This window comes from Apiospora marii (genome assembly GCF_038362585.1).
Source record: "Apiospora marii strain CBS 49790 chromosome Unknown utg000013l_segment0_segment0, whole genome shotgun sequence".
NCBI classification, from domain to species: domain Eukaryota; kingdom Fungi; phylum Ascomycota; class Sordariomycetes; order Amphisphaeriales; family Apiosporaceae; genus Apiospora; species Apiospora marii.
In genome coordinates this window covers 2,322,247-2,334,653 of record NW_027117384.1, presented here as the reverse complement: position 1 = coordinate 2,334,653, position 12,407 = coordinate 2,322,247, and the positions used below count along the sequence as shown (strand labels likewise).

The 12,407-nt window shown below is 53.4% G+C and overlaps 2 protein-coding genes across 2 annotated transcripts; both read left to right on the top strand.

The window, feature by feature from the left end:
* Positions 1-2,712: 2,712 nt before the first annotated feature.
* PG985_015853 (polyadenylated RNA protein) lies at positions 2,713-4,434 on the top strand (the record flags this gene model as incomplete). Its single annotated transcript, XM_066835619.1, has 5 exons — positions 2,713-3,099; positions 3,171-3,266; positions 3,326-3,973; positions 4,034-4,172; positions 4,232-4,434. Coding segments are annotated over 5 exons (1,473 nt in total), but the record flags the coding sequence as incomplete, so codon positions are not given.
* Positions 4,435-8,194: 3,760 nt separating this feature from the next.
* On the top strand, positions 8,195-11,100 carry PG985_015852 (dual specificity protein kinase YAK1; the record flags this gene model as incomplete). Its single annotated transcript, XM_066835618.1, has 5 exons — positions 8,195-8,992; positions 9,057-9,256; positions 9,322-10,061; positions 10,094-10,219; positions 10,277-11,100. 5 exons carry the CDS (start codon positions 8,195-8,197, stop codon positions 11,098-11,100), a joined length of 2,688 nt encoding a protein of 895 aa, XP_066676821.1.
* Between the last annotated feature and the right edge of the window lie 1,307 nt (positions 11,101-12,407).

Here is a 12,407-nt window from a genome sequence, read left to right as displayed (position 1 = left end):
TCTACAGGCAGTACTCCGTATACTCCAGATAGGGATTCAGGGTAGTCCTGGGAGAGCTGGCAGGCATGACCACTGGTATAACCACACTTGCCGGCGGCATGAACACTAGATCAAGTAGCTGATTTGAACGCTACTCGGAATACCGCCGTCCGTGCTTTCAAGGACCGCCCTCGCCAAGCCCAATGGCCCAAAGCCGATATTGGGACGTTGAATAAGGTTGTAAATACGCGCGACGGACTTATTGAGACCAAGTGGGAGGTCGTTCGAAAAGGAAAGCCCCGATTGCCTACTTCCCTAACCAGGTCAGCCCATCATGGCAATTGACCATTCCGGCCACCTTTCATGATGAACCCAGAGCACACCACACTCCCTAAGAGATTCCGATCACGCCATACCAAGCCGCGAGGCACACAGCGGACGGGCACAGTACCCAGTTGCTGGGGTGGTTTAAGCGACCGATGTTGCCGTCCATCCCATCCCAAACCGACGGGTGGTTTGGCCCAGCTTGAATTGCATGCCCCGATTTGCATGTAGGTACATGTCCAACACTCAGCTGGCAAATTTTGTGGGTGGTTTTCCATGTTTGCTCCAACGTTAGAAAATGAAGATGATTCTACGCATCCGAGACAAAGAATGATTTTAGGCAAGCAATGCATGCTATTATTGACGTATGCTATAGCACTGGCGCTTGGTGATAGACGGAGCGCTTGCTGGCTCTTCCCTCCCGTGTGCTGAGAAAGCAGACGACAGGGTGGCCGCCCCGCTTTCTGCTTCTCATCCGAGACGGGATGAACCAGTCACAGGAGCATGGTGGCTGTGACGAGACTGGACTCAATCTGTCTTCATTGGGCCAGTCAAGGGCTGTGCACAAGGAAGGAATGCAAGCAGGTAGGGGGAAGATGCCAGTTGTTGCTCAAATTGCTATCTTGCTAGGACGCATTAGACAAGTCATGATTGCAGCTGCTTGTTGGAAATAACCTGCGAATCGTCGTGTGTGTTGCACACAACCCCCCTACCACGGCTCGTGGGGGAATGATGTAACGACAACAGGTCAAATGCTCACCTACCTGATTCGAGATTGGTGACAGTCTTTCTGCCCGGACATGTAGGCAGCGACAATCCGAGCCCGGATCGGACAGACAGACTGATGTTGATGACTGTGATGCGCCTGACCGGTCATGGTGGGCAAGGCAGTGTGAATAATGCACGACTGCGGGCGGCATGGCATGCCATCTGAATTAGATGGGACGGGAACAGACAGGATGAGATGCAATTCGAAGGTTGGCGACTTACAGCAGCAGTTGGACCCTGTTACCCCACTTTGCATGCATTAATGTCAGCTGTGAGTGGGCACGACGGTTTTCTGGGTCGGAGATGGGAAGAGAGGAACGCGGTTGTCACTTCAGTCGATGTACCAGGCCCAGGTTCGACCGCCAATACGCGAAGTATCTTTTGGCCGGTGCTGCTCGGATGATGGACTTGGGGGATATCGGTCATGCTAAGGCGACAGGCCGGCCAGGTACAACCTTCCTTCAAACCTCTAGTTAGAACAGACAGCGAGAGAAGCAATCAAGGGCCCAGCCAGACGCCAATCAATGCCATGCCCACCTTCTGGGGACCGTAACTCTAGGAGTGCTAGCAGGCCAGCCAGGCCAGTCAAAGTCGAGCTAACCCAGAACCCAGCAGCGGGCCAGAGAGACAAAGGGTTGAAGGCAAGACAAATCGAACGAACGAACGATTGAACGAACTGGACACCACACACGCCGTGCGCCCGCCGCCGTCCCTCCCACTTGGATACTACACAACAACCTTTCGGCAGAGCCCCCCGTTCCCGTTTGCATTCTCCTCCTCCATCATCTTGGATCGGTAGAAGTTTAGAGGCTTATTATCGCCGGTGCGTGTGCGTGTCGAAAAAAAAAATCTCGGGGGACTCCTCCTTTCAAGGCAGTTTCCTTACTTTTTTTTCTTCCTCTCGTCTCCCATATCTCTCCTCTGTCGATTGATTGATTGTTCCTCGTCAACTTTCTTCTCTCTCTCTGCTTAGCTTGTTTCCCTTATCGGATCATCTCTCCATCTTCAGCGGTCATTTTCCCAAGAGTCACTCTCTGGCTCTTGTCTCTCTCTCACTCTTGCGTCCTCCTGCTTCGAAGACCAGACCAGATCAAAATCCTCGCCTCGACGTTTTCCTGTCGCAATTCTCCGATTGTCTGCAGGGTCCCGATATTCCACATATCGCAGAAGCCCTCCCTTCGAAGCTTTGCGTCGACCCTGTATTTACGGTTCGCATATTCTTCTCGGTTCAGAGGATCCGCGCAAGTGAGGCTTTCTCCGATTTTGGTCGACATCTACCCTATTTAGCTACGCATTTACGAATTTCGAGCGAAAAGACGTATTCATCAGTCATCACCGTTACGCTGCTTAAGACGAGGTCTTAAGCTCTCTCCTGTCACACTTGTTCATGCCTGGCTTTCTTGGGAAATATTAGTCGCAACCCGCTTCGAGCATTTCGCACGCGACCGTTCTAGAAACTGCAGCTACTACGCGCGCCCTCTCCTACACTGTTCCTTTGGCCAAGTATCGCCGTTAGACAGCACCTCTATTACCGTTGCTTGCTTTCAAGAGACCCTTGGCTCCTTGACAAGCTTCTCCAGCTTTTCGGCAAATTTTCGAACAAGTCGCATTCTCCAAGACCACCGACTTTTCGACTCTCAGCATACTGAATCGCCATCATGGCTGACAACGGTCCTTCGGCTGCAGCTTCGCTGCCTCCCCCCACCGCAGCCCAACGCGGGAGCTCCTGGTTTTGAGAATGGACAAAATGGCCAAGGCAACAATGCGCACATGCCTCCCCCGCCGTTGCATATCCCCCCCAACAACAACCCCATCCCCACGGCGATCACTTCGCCCATGTCCGGGGACCAGAGTGGTATGATGTCTCCCTCCAGCGGCGGACCCTTCCCCCGACGTGCGGCACCCGAGCCTAATAAGCGAGCGCTATACGTCGGTGGGCTTGACCCTCGCGTCACCGAGGATGTCCTGCGCCAGATCTTTGAGACCACCGGCCATGTCCAGGGAGTCAAGATCATTCCCGACAAGAACGTGAGTTGATGCCCTGCAATCTTACTGTTCCCCATTCTGAGTGCAACAATAGCTAACATTGCCTATTGCAGCAAAAGGGTTACAACTATGGCTTCGTCGAGTACGACGACCCAGGTGCTGCTGAGCGTGCGATGCAGACACTGAACGGTCGTCGTGTTCACCAATCAGTAAGTACTGGCCTTCGCGCCTGTTATGAAGCTCAAAATGGCTGACACGACCTCTCCAGGAAATCCGAGTGAACTGGGCCTACCAGTCCAACACTTCGAACAAGGAAGACACATCTAGCCACTTCCACATCTTCGTTGGTGATCTCTCCAACGAAGTCAACGACGAGGTTCTCATGCAGGCATTCTCGGCATTTGGCACAGTCTCCGAAGCCCGCGTTATGTGGGATATGAAGACTGGACGTTCTCGTGGATATGGCTTCGTCGCTTTCCGTGACCGCACAGATGCTGAAAAAGCTCTGAGCTCCATGGATGGCGAATGGCTGGGCTCTCGTGCCATCCGATGCAACTGGGCCAACCAAAAGGGTCAGCCATCGATCGCACAACAGCAAGCCATGGCTGCCATGGGCATGACCCCTACTACCCCTTACGGCCACCACCACTTCCCGACTCATGGTATTCAAAGCTACGATATGATCGTGAACCAGACCCCGGCTTGGCAGACGACCGTCTATGTTGGCAACCTGACCCCTTACACTACCCAGAACGATCTGGTACCTCTGTTCTCCAACTTCGGTTACGTGACGGAGTCGAGATTCCAGGCCGATCGTGGTTTTGCGTTCATCAAGATGGACTCACACGAGAACGCTGCCATGTCCATCTGCCAGCTTAACGGGTATAACGTGAACGGAAGACCCCTGAAGTGCAGTGTAAGTCATACCACATTTCCGATACGCCTATGAAGTGAACGCTAGCTAACACGAGACTAGTGGGGCAAGGACAAGACTCCTAGTGCAGGAGGAGCCGGAGGAGGCTTCGACCCTTCGCAGCAGGCCTATAGCCCTCAAAGCGCCCAGGCCCCTGGCCCCTACCCCGGCACTCCTTCGACCTACTTCCCCCAGTATGGCAGTAAGTGCAGTTTCCCCGGATTCTAGCCGAGTATCGCTCAGTTACTTACAATATTCTAGCTCAATTCGGAGGTCAACAGCAAGGTTACGCCGGGCCGCCAGCCCAATCGCCAGCCGGTTACGGAGGCCAGCCCCCCATGGGGTATGCTGGCCCCCCTAGCGCTGGTGGCTACGGACGCGGCCAGCAGGCACCGAACCAGCAGTGGCAGCAGGCACCCCCTACTCAGAACTTCAACAACGGCTTCGCAGGTTACCAGGGTTAGAAGCTTCAGACGCCTGCGGAACCCTCTGGTACCGTTCCTCTCAGCTTGACATCAGGGGTTGCCCGCAATAAGAAAAGGAAACGCCGGAAGTCCTCAGTGGGCCGTGGGCCGTGGTGATCCTTAACATTTTCACAACTCTTCACAGCGGCCATACGTCGAGGCATGTGATTTCCTAGCGATAACGAGAAAAGGGGATTCAGGGTGTCGGTAATTTTCAACTGTGTTTCTCTGATGAGACTGCTGCTGCCTCTTTGTTCCCTGTAAATGGGCGGTAGCGGCTTTCATGTTTTCTTACGTTTCTACTTTCGGGGGGCTACAGAGAACCGTCTATCGTTCTAAAAGTTCTGGGCTTTCTCTTTTACTTTATTTCCCACACTCATCTCCGTCTCGCTTTTCTTGATACCTCTCTGCATTTACTGTGGATACAGCTGAAACGATGTTATGTCAAGAATGAGTGCGTTAAAAATAAGCGCTGCCTTTTTTATTTCGATATGCGGTCTCCATGTTGCATTTTTATCTTTCCCTTTCTTGGTTCGGCGAACAAGGGATGAAATCAGTCCTTGTCAATGACTGGCACGGTTTATTATTTTTACTATTTAACGACGTCTTGATTGATTGACAGATAAGTTCGTCATGGACTGGGCATGAAGAAGGAGGGAAGTTTCTGTGTTGTGTGTATGTGTGCGTGTGCGTGGCAAAAGATTATGCAGGATCTTCATGGGTGGCAGCCAGTGAGTGAGTAAAAGAATTCCACGAGGGCGGCTTCTTGATCAGGCTTGGGGGGACTATCACGGCTGTTCTGGCAGTCGATCGGTCCACGAGACCGAGCGTGCAGATATTCCAGACCAGAAAGTGAGGTGGAAATCGGAAAAATGCGATGAAGCCAAACCAAACCAAACCAGACCCAGCCCGTTCCCGCCCAGACCAGAGCAGTCCAGCCAGCCCCTCTATCCCTTGATTCTGGAGGAGGTTGGAAAGCTACCTACCTATGCATTCCGCCTGCTACCTGCTTGCTGATTGTCGACGTCCAATATCGTGTTTCTTGTAGGGATGATGCTCTGGCATCATTTTGCTGACCAGGGATGCTGAGTGATTGGGCAGCAGCGCGGGCCGTGTATCATGCCCAACTGGGCTGGGCGCTGGTGGGATCTGGTTTCCATTCCCGGCCGCGGCCGCAGAGCTGAACTCGCCCGCTATCTTTGGTGAGCTCGTCATATATGTGCGCGCCCATGAGGAACACGGTAGAGCCAAATTTTATTTCATTTTTTAATTTTTTGAAATTGGAATATCGCATGCGCGCCGATTGCCGAGCGAACGAGTCCGGAATATTTTGTCTTTCCTTTTTGGCGGGGGATATTCATTGATTGTCATTGCCAGTCTGCCCGCTTAGGTAATTACACACAAGGTGGGTACGCGTAAACTGCTCGCTGAGTCGTCAGCCATTGATTGCCATCACCATGGAGAACGGAACGAGATGTTTATGTGGTAATCTCCAACGCGATACGAGGTTGGCATGCGGCCGTTTATTACAAGACACCAATACTTGGCCGGCGCTGCGCTGCACTGCACTGCTTCCATGCTCCATTTGCATTGGAGAGGTACGGTATGGAGGTAGGGTATTAAGTAAGTATACTAAAGCCATGCGATGTGCCAACGGCGTGGTGTTAGACTTTGGCGCCATCATGGCCTGAAGGGAGATCGCGGCTTGAGCTAGGAGCAGGTCCGCGAGTTGGGGAGGCTTGCACCCTATCCCGTCCATCCGTGATATATGTGCTGATTTCAGGTGAAGACGGGCGCGAGGGTTGCCAGATGCTACTGTCAGATAGATACGCGGGTTTATATTTGACGTGTGGCATGATTAATAAGTTAGGTATGGCGGCGCTTCTAATACCTAGGAATGGACATTGCTCGGTCTTCCATCTTCTTACGCATAGGTACACAGAGACCAGAGCTAGACGATCAAACCCCATTGTAGTACAGGGAGGAAAACCAGGAGGGAGCCCGGAAGTCGCTATCTCATGCGTGCATCCAACTTGGGGACAAATTTCATGTCGCTGATCTTTTCAAGACCAAAAGTTGGTGTCCAAACCAAAGTATGTTAAGGTAATGTTACTACCGCAGGTAACCTTACAAAAAAAAGTAGGACGGGGATGTGCTCGTGGCATGGTTCTCCACTGTCGGCTTGTTACGACCTAACCTCGGACTGCCAGGTGAACTGGGCGTTGGTTCTGAGACTGGGGATTCTGGGATGTTTAGTACCCCTCTGTAAGAGAGGTTGACTCGACCTAAAATCAAGACTTCAACCCAGCTCAAGATGATTGATACCAAGATGAGAGCAGAATTGCATCGCAGTGCCCTGCCCTCCTGTCCCCATGCAAACAATCCAGACGAATCGGAGATAGAGGAGAGGCTGCTTGGTCGAGTAGCCTGACTACTACGCCTGCATCTCTTACTGACCTAGGCTTGGGTAGGTTTAGGTGTGCCCGTGGTAGTAGCAGGCCGTGTACTTACTTGCCCTGACGTATGAAGTTGGGAAGCGGCCTTTTTACCCTCCTCCCCCAGAGTCCAGTTGTCCAGCTAGAGAGCGCAAGCAAGCATTAAGCAAGACAAGCCCAAGACTGTGCTTCGAGACATACGCCAGGCACAAACCGTACGCTCGGCCAGAGGTATTGTCTTTATTTTGCGCGCTTTACGTTAGTCAACTCTACCTTATCAACCTCCATCACAATGACTTTCTAATTCCAAAGGGCCGCCCTCTCCAGCCCATGTTAGCTACCACCAGACAGACGCCGTGCAAGAAAAAAGGTACCCTACAAAGATACACTTTCCTTGACTCCCTCACGCTCACACCCTACCTGGCCTACCTTGCCTGGCCCTGACTATGTCATTTCAGGCCTCTTAGGTTTCAATCCCAATTTCCTTTTTCATCAGCATCTCCAGACCCCAATTCAGCCAGACCCTCTCCCTCTCTTTGCTAGCTAGTATTCCGCACTTGGGCGGCATATCTCCTCCTCTCCAACCACCCACCACCGGTCGTCCCCTACCCTATGTTTGGCACTTCGTATCCCTCTCATTCTTCTCCCTATTCCTCCCCTTCCCCCCTCTTTCGTCAATCGTGACGGGTGATAACGTTGCCGATTGAGAGAGAGCGTGCGTGGGTTAGTGCGAGTGAAATATCGAGCAAGCGAAACGAGAGATTCTTAATCTGGGTCGGCCTTGTCAGCCCAAGCCAAGAGCCCAAAGAAGGTCGTCCCCCAAGCCAAGAAAAAAACGAGAGAGCAAGAGAGAGAGGGAGAAGCACAAGGCCTGAAGAGCAGCACATACACACTGCATTGCACTGCACTGCACCTCCACGCTCCCAAGCCCAAAAGCACAAGCAAAAGCAACCCACTTCCAACTCGGAATCACCCTCTGTGAAGCGACCTCATTCGTCTAACGCGCGTTCTGACAGCGGCCACGCCCCCAAGCACAGAGGAGGGAAGCGCCAACACAACAACCGAAATTCCTCTAGCCGTGACAGTCATTTGATACGACCACCTACCACCCACCCTACCGTTATCCACCTAACTGCTATTACTCAACTCTCTCTTTACCAGCAGCCCCAAAACCACAAAAAAGAGCAGAAGCTGCCGACATTTTCTCTCTCTTTAGTACTAGCAGTTAAATCGCAGTTTACGACATCGATCGCATCCTACTATACCCCCCCCCCCCTCCTCTCCGCTTTTGTCCCGAGCTCAGACATTCATTGTCCTCGGCGACGATGGATCAATGGCAGGGCTATCCAGATGCCGCCGGCGGTTCGCAGCGACGATACAACAATGGCACCGTGCAGATGACCCCCGGTAGAGAGTTCGGACAGCACCAAATGGCCAGCCACGTTCCCCAGCAGCCGCCCTCCTCGGCCTCGGGCATGAGGTACGATCAGTACGGCAACCTGACGCACAGCAGCGCAACCTCGCCTTTGTCCACCCCGCAGCTACGCGACAACAACGGCGACATCCCTATGCAGGACGCCCACGACGCCTATGGTGGCTCAATGAAATACCCCATGCGGCCGCATCACCAAACCCACCTTTCTGGTGGTGGCCGATCTGCGCACATTAACCTTCATTCTCCATCCGAGCCCTCGGCTGCCGCACAACGGTACTCGCCCATGGAGGTTCTCTCTCCCACCTCGCCCTACCCGCCCAAGTCTGCTGGTGCGGTGACACCCGGCCAGCAGAGCCAATATGCCAGCCAGCGGGGGTCGCCCACGCGCGCCGACTATTCTACCAGCCCATACTACAATACCAGATCCAACTCGCAACAGCTTCCTCCCATCACTCCCTATGCTGCTGGACAACAGGGGCCAGAGGGTTATCTCTCGTCTACTGTCGCGCACCTGGACGGAACCTTCGCCAACGACCCGAAATCCCCCACACGGCGAGCCGTGTCGCAAGTGCCCGAGAAGCGGCCCGTCCCCGAATTTAAGAAGATCAGGGCAGTGACAGATCTGCGACCTAGGGTCAATGCTCAACCAGCATTCAGGAGAGCCAACCCTGAGGGCGGCTTCATCAGTGTACGGAACCCCAATTATATCCCTCTTTGTTATATCATCGACCCCGCTAATCCCTCAGCAATAGCCGCTCCAAGCCCTCACGGTACATTTGCCGGCAACATACCGTATTTGCAATCCTAGCTTCAAGTACGAGTCGTCTCGGAATCCGCGCCGAGTTTTGACCAAGCCGAGCAAGGGGGTCAAGAACGATGGCTACGATAACGAAGACAGTGATTATATTCTTTACGTGAATGACATTCTGGGGTCGGAAGAAGCTGGTCACAAGTATGTTGTCCATGACGAGCGTACGGCTTGGAGAATAAAAGGCCCCATGCTAACGCGGTGAACAGGAACCGGTACCTCATTCTGGATGTGTTGGGTCAGGGAACCTTCGGCCAGGTTGTCAAGTGCCAGAACTTGAAGACGCAAGAAGTAGTGGCCGTCAAGGTCATCAAGAACCGGACAGCCTACTTCAACCAGAGTATGATGGAAGTGTCCGTGCTCGATCTGCTCAACACCAAGCTCGACAAGAACGACGACCACCATCTTCTCCGGCTCAAGGACACCTTTATTCATCGCCAACATCTTTGCTTAGTATTCGAATTACTGAGTGTGAACTTGTACGAGCTGATCAAGCAGAACCAGTTCCGCGGTCTCAGCACGACCCTGGTACGCGTCTTTGCTCAGCAGCTGCTTAACGGGCTTGCGCTTCTCAACAAGGCTCGGCTAATCCATTGCGATCTGAAACCCGAGAACATCCTGCTGAAAAACCTGGAAAGCCCGATTATCAAGATTATCGATTTTGGCTCGGCCTGTGACGAGCGTCAAACCGTCTACACCTACATCCAATCCCGTTTCTACCGGTCTCCCGAGGTTCTCCTCGGATTGCCCTACTCGTCGGCTATCGACATGTGGTCGCTCGGCTGTATTGTGGTTGAGCTCTTCCTCGGTCTGCCGCTCTTCCCTGGTTCGTCTGAGTACAACCAGGTATCCCGAATCGTGGAGATGTTAGGAAACCCGCCGAACTGGATGATTGAAGTCGGCAAGCAGGCAGGCGACTTCTTCGAGAAGCGCCAGGACGAATTTGGGCGTAAGACGTACAATCTGAAGCCTATGGAGCAGTACTCGAGGGAACGGGGACGAAGGAACAACCTAGCAAGAAGTACTTCCAAGCCAACACCCTCCCGGAGATTATCAAGTCGTACCCGATGCCACGGAAGAACATGAAGCAGAGCGAGATAGACAGAGGTATGTACACTCGCAAGGCGGGCGTTTGCCAAACTATGACTGACAATAGGATTACAGAGATGAACAACCGGATCGCTTTCATCGACTTTGTCAGGGGCTTGCTGACCATCAACCCTCTCGAGCGTTGGTCTCCACAGCAGGCAAAGCTCCACCCCTTCATCACGCAACAAAAGTTCACGGGGCCGTTTGTACCGCCGATGAACTTGAAGGCCAGCTCGCTGAACCGCTCGCCGGCTCCTGGAACGCAACAGCAGCAGCAAGCAGCCGAGCTTAGCAAGCAGCGGGCACAACAGGCGAACGCCCAGGCGCAAGCAGCGGCCCAAGGCGCGTACGCCATGCAACAACACACGCCTGGATACCCCCAGTCCCCCCACGGCCAACAACCCATGTATCCGAGCAACATGTACTCACCTGGTGGGGCTCATGCCGGCGCACCGCCCCCGTACGGGACATCCCAGCAGGCTGCTTACAACCAGATGGTTATGAACCAAGCTCCAGCGCAGATGCCCCCGGCCAACTATGCTGGTGTTCCTCAGCAGCAGCCCAATCTTTACCAGCAAGCCACGGTGAGGGCGGGCCGCCAGCGCGCCTCTACAATGGATCAGCAACAAAACGGCATCCCCGCTACGATCCAGCGGGTGGCCAGTCACCTGGACCCCAGCCAGCCCATCCGATTGCAGCCTAGCCCTGCATACTACCCCCCGCCTGCTGACGGTCTCGGCATGACTGATCCAGGGGCTGGTAACAGAGTCACTGGCCGGAGGGATAGCCGATCGCAGCGCGGCGGAGCCAGGGGCAACAACCGTGACTTCATCCGCAACCTGGAAGAGCGAACACTCGAGGAAGGCTTCATGGGCAGCGGTCAGAGCCCCTGGCATTGAGTTGGGATCTATGGTGCACGGGTATTTGCCTCTGCCCGATCTCCTGCGGGCGCAAGCAGGTGTTTGACAGAGCTTGGCTTGGCTTAAATCCACCCTTGGCCTGTCTGGTGGGGTCGGCGGCCCATCTCGTGACGTTGCAAACCGATCTTTTTCCCCATGGCAGTCAGGCTGTTGACCATGTATTTTATTGATCAACCTATCCTAGCGCAAAAGCCACACACGCCCGGTCACGGCAGTGGAGGTGAAAGACAGACAGGCCATGTATTATACCCAGATTGGAGACGACAGAGTGAAGGATGCTGATGGTTTTTGCTTTCCTAGGATGGTTGGAGATGGAAGCGCCTGGCTGCACATACGTTGGAGAGCTTTAGGCCTTTGTTCATATACCACCTGCTGTGGCAGTAGGCTTCGTTCGCATTGACTACCAGTGGCCTAGATGCGGCAAGAGATGAAGCTGCAGTTATTTCATGCTCACCGACATCTACTGTTCTTTCTTTCTCTATATGTACACCCACCCCCTCTTGGTTTGGTTGTGCTCCCCCTCTAACGCTACTTGCTCCGTCTGGAGGTTTCTTCCCAAGCTGTCAGCCTGCATGCGGCGCTCCTTCTCCTCCAGCCAGGTGTTTAAAAGTTGTGCATTGGTAATACCGCATGCGGCTTGTTTTTCCTTTTCTCTGTGTATGACGACGGACTGGAACGACTGACACGAAAGGGACGGTATCAATTTGCATATCAAGGGGGTCGGGGGTCACCTGGGGATACGCAATTCCGATGTCACGAGGTATAACGGCCGACGCTTTGGGGGATATGGATGCATGAAAGAGATAAGGGGTCCAAGGACAACGGGCGACGGGGCCGACGAATGGTTTGGAGACGAGGCTCGATGGGAATCCGTTCGGTGTCCTTGTCTTGTTACCTCGGGGAATTGGAGACTTGTGCTTGGTTTGGATGTTTTCTGGTTAGGCGATGACGGTGGTGGTGATGAAGTCTGACAAGACGCATGGTATCTTTTATTATTTGTTGTTCAACCACAACCACACAGCCACAGCCAACTGCGTCCAATTACCCATCATGGTTTCCTTGTCTCTTTCGTATAGCTTTTGTTGTTCTCATCATCGTGGCGCGCGTGCAAGAAAGAGAGAAAGGGAGAGAGAAGGACGCACAGACAGAGAGGCGCGACGAATTACTTCATGGAGTTCTTTATCTTTTTCTGCATTATGCTAGAAACAGCATTGCTCATCAGCATAGGGGAGTTCTAGTCGTGGAGAGCGGATAGCGGCGAAGGAAAGGGGCGAGGGAGGAGAGAG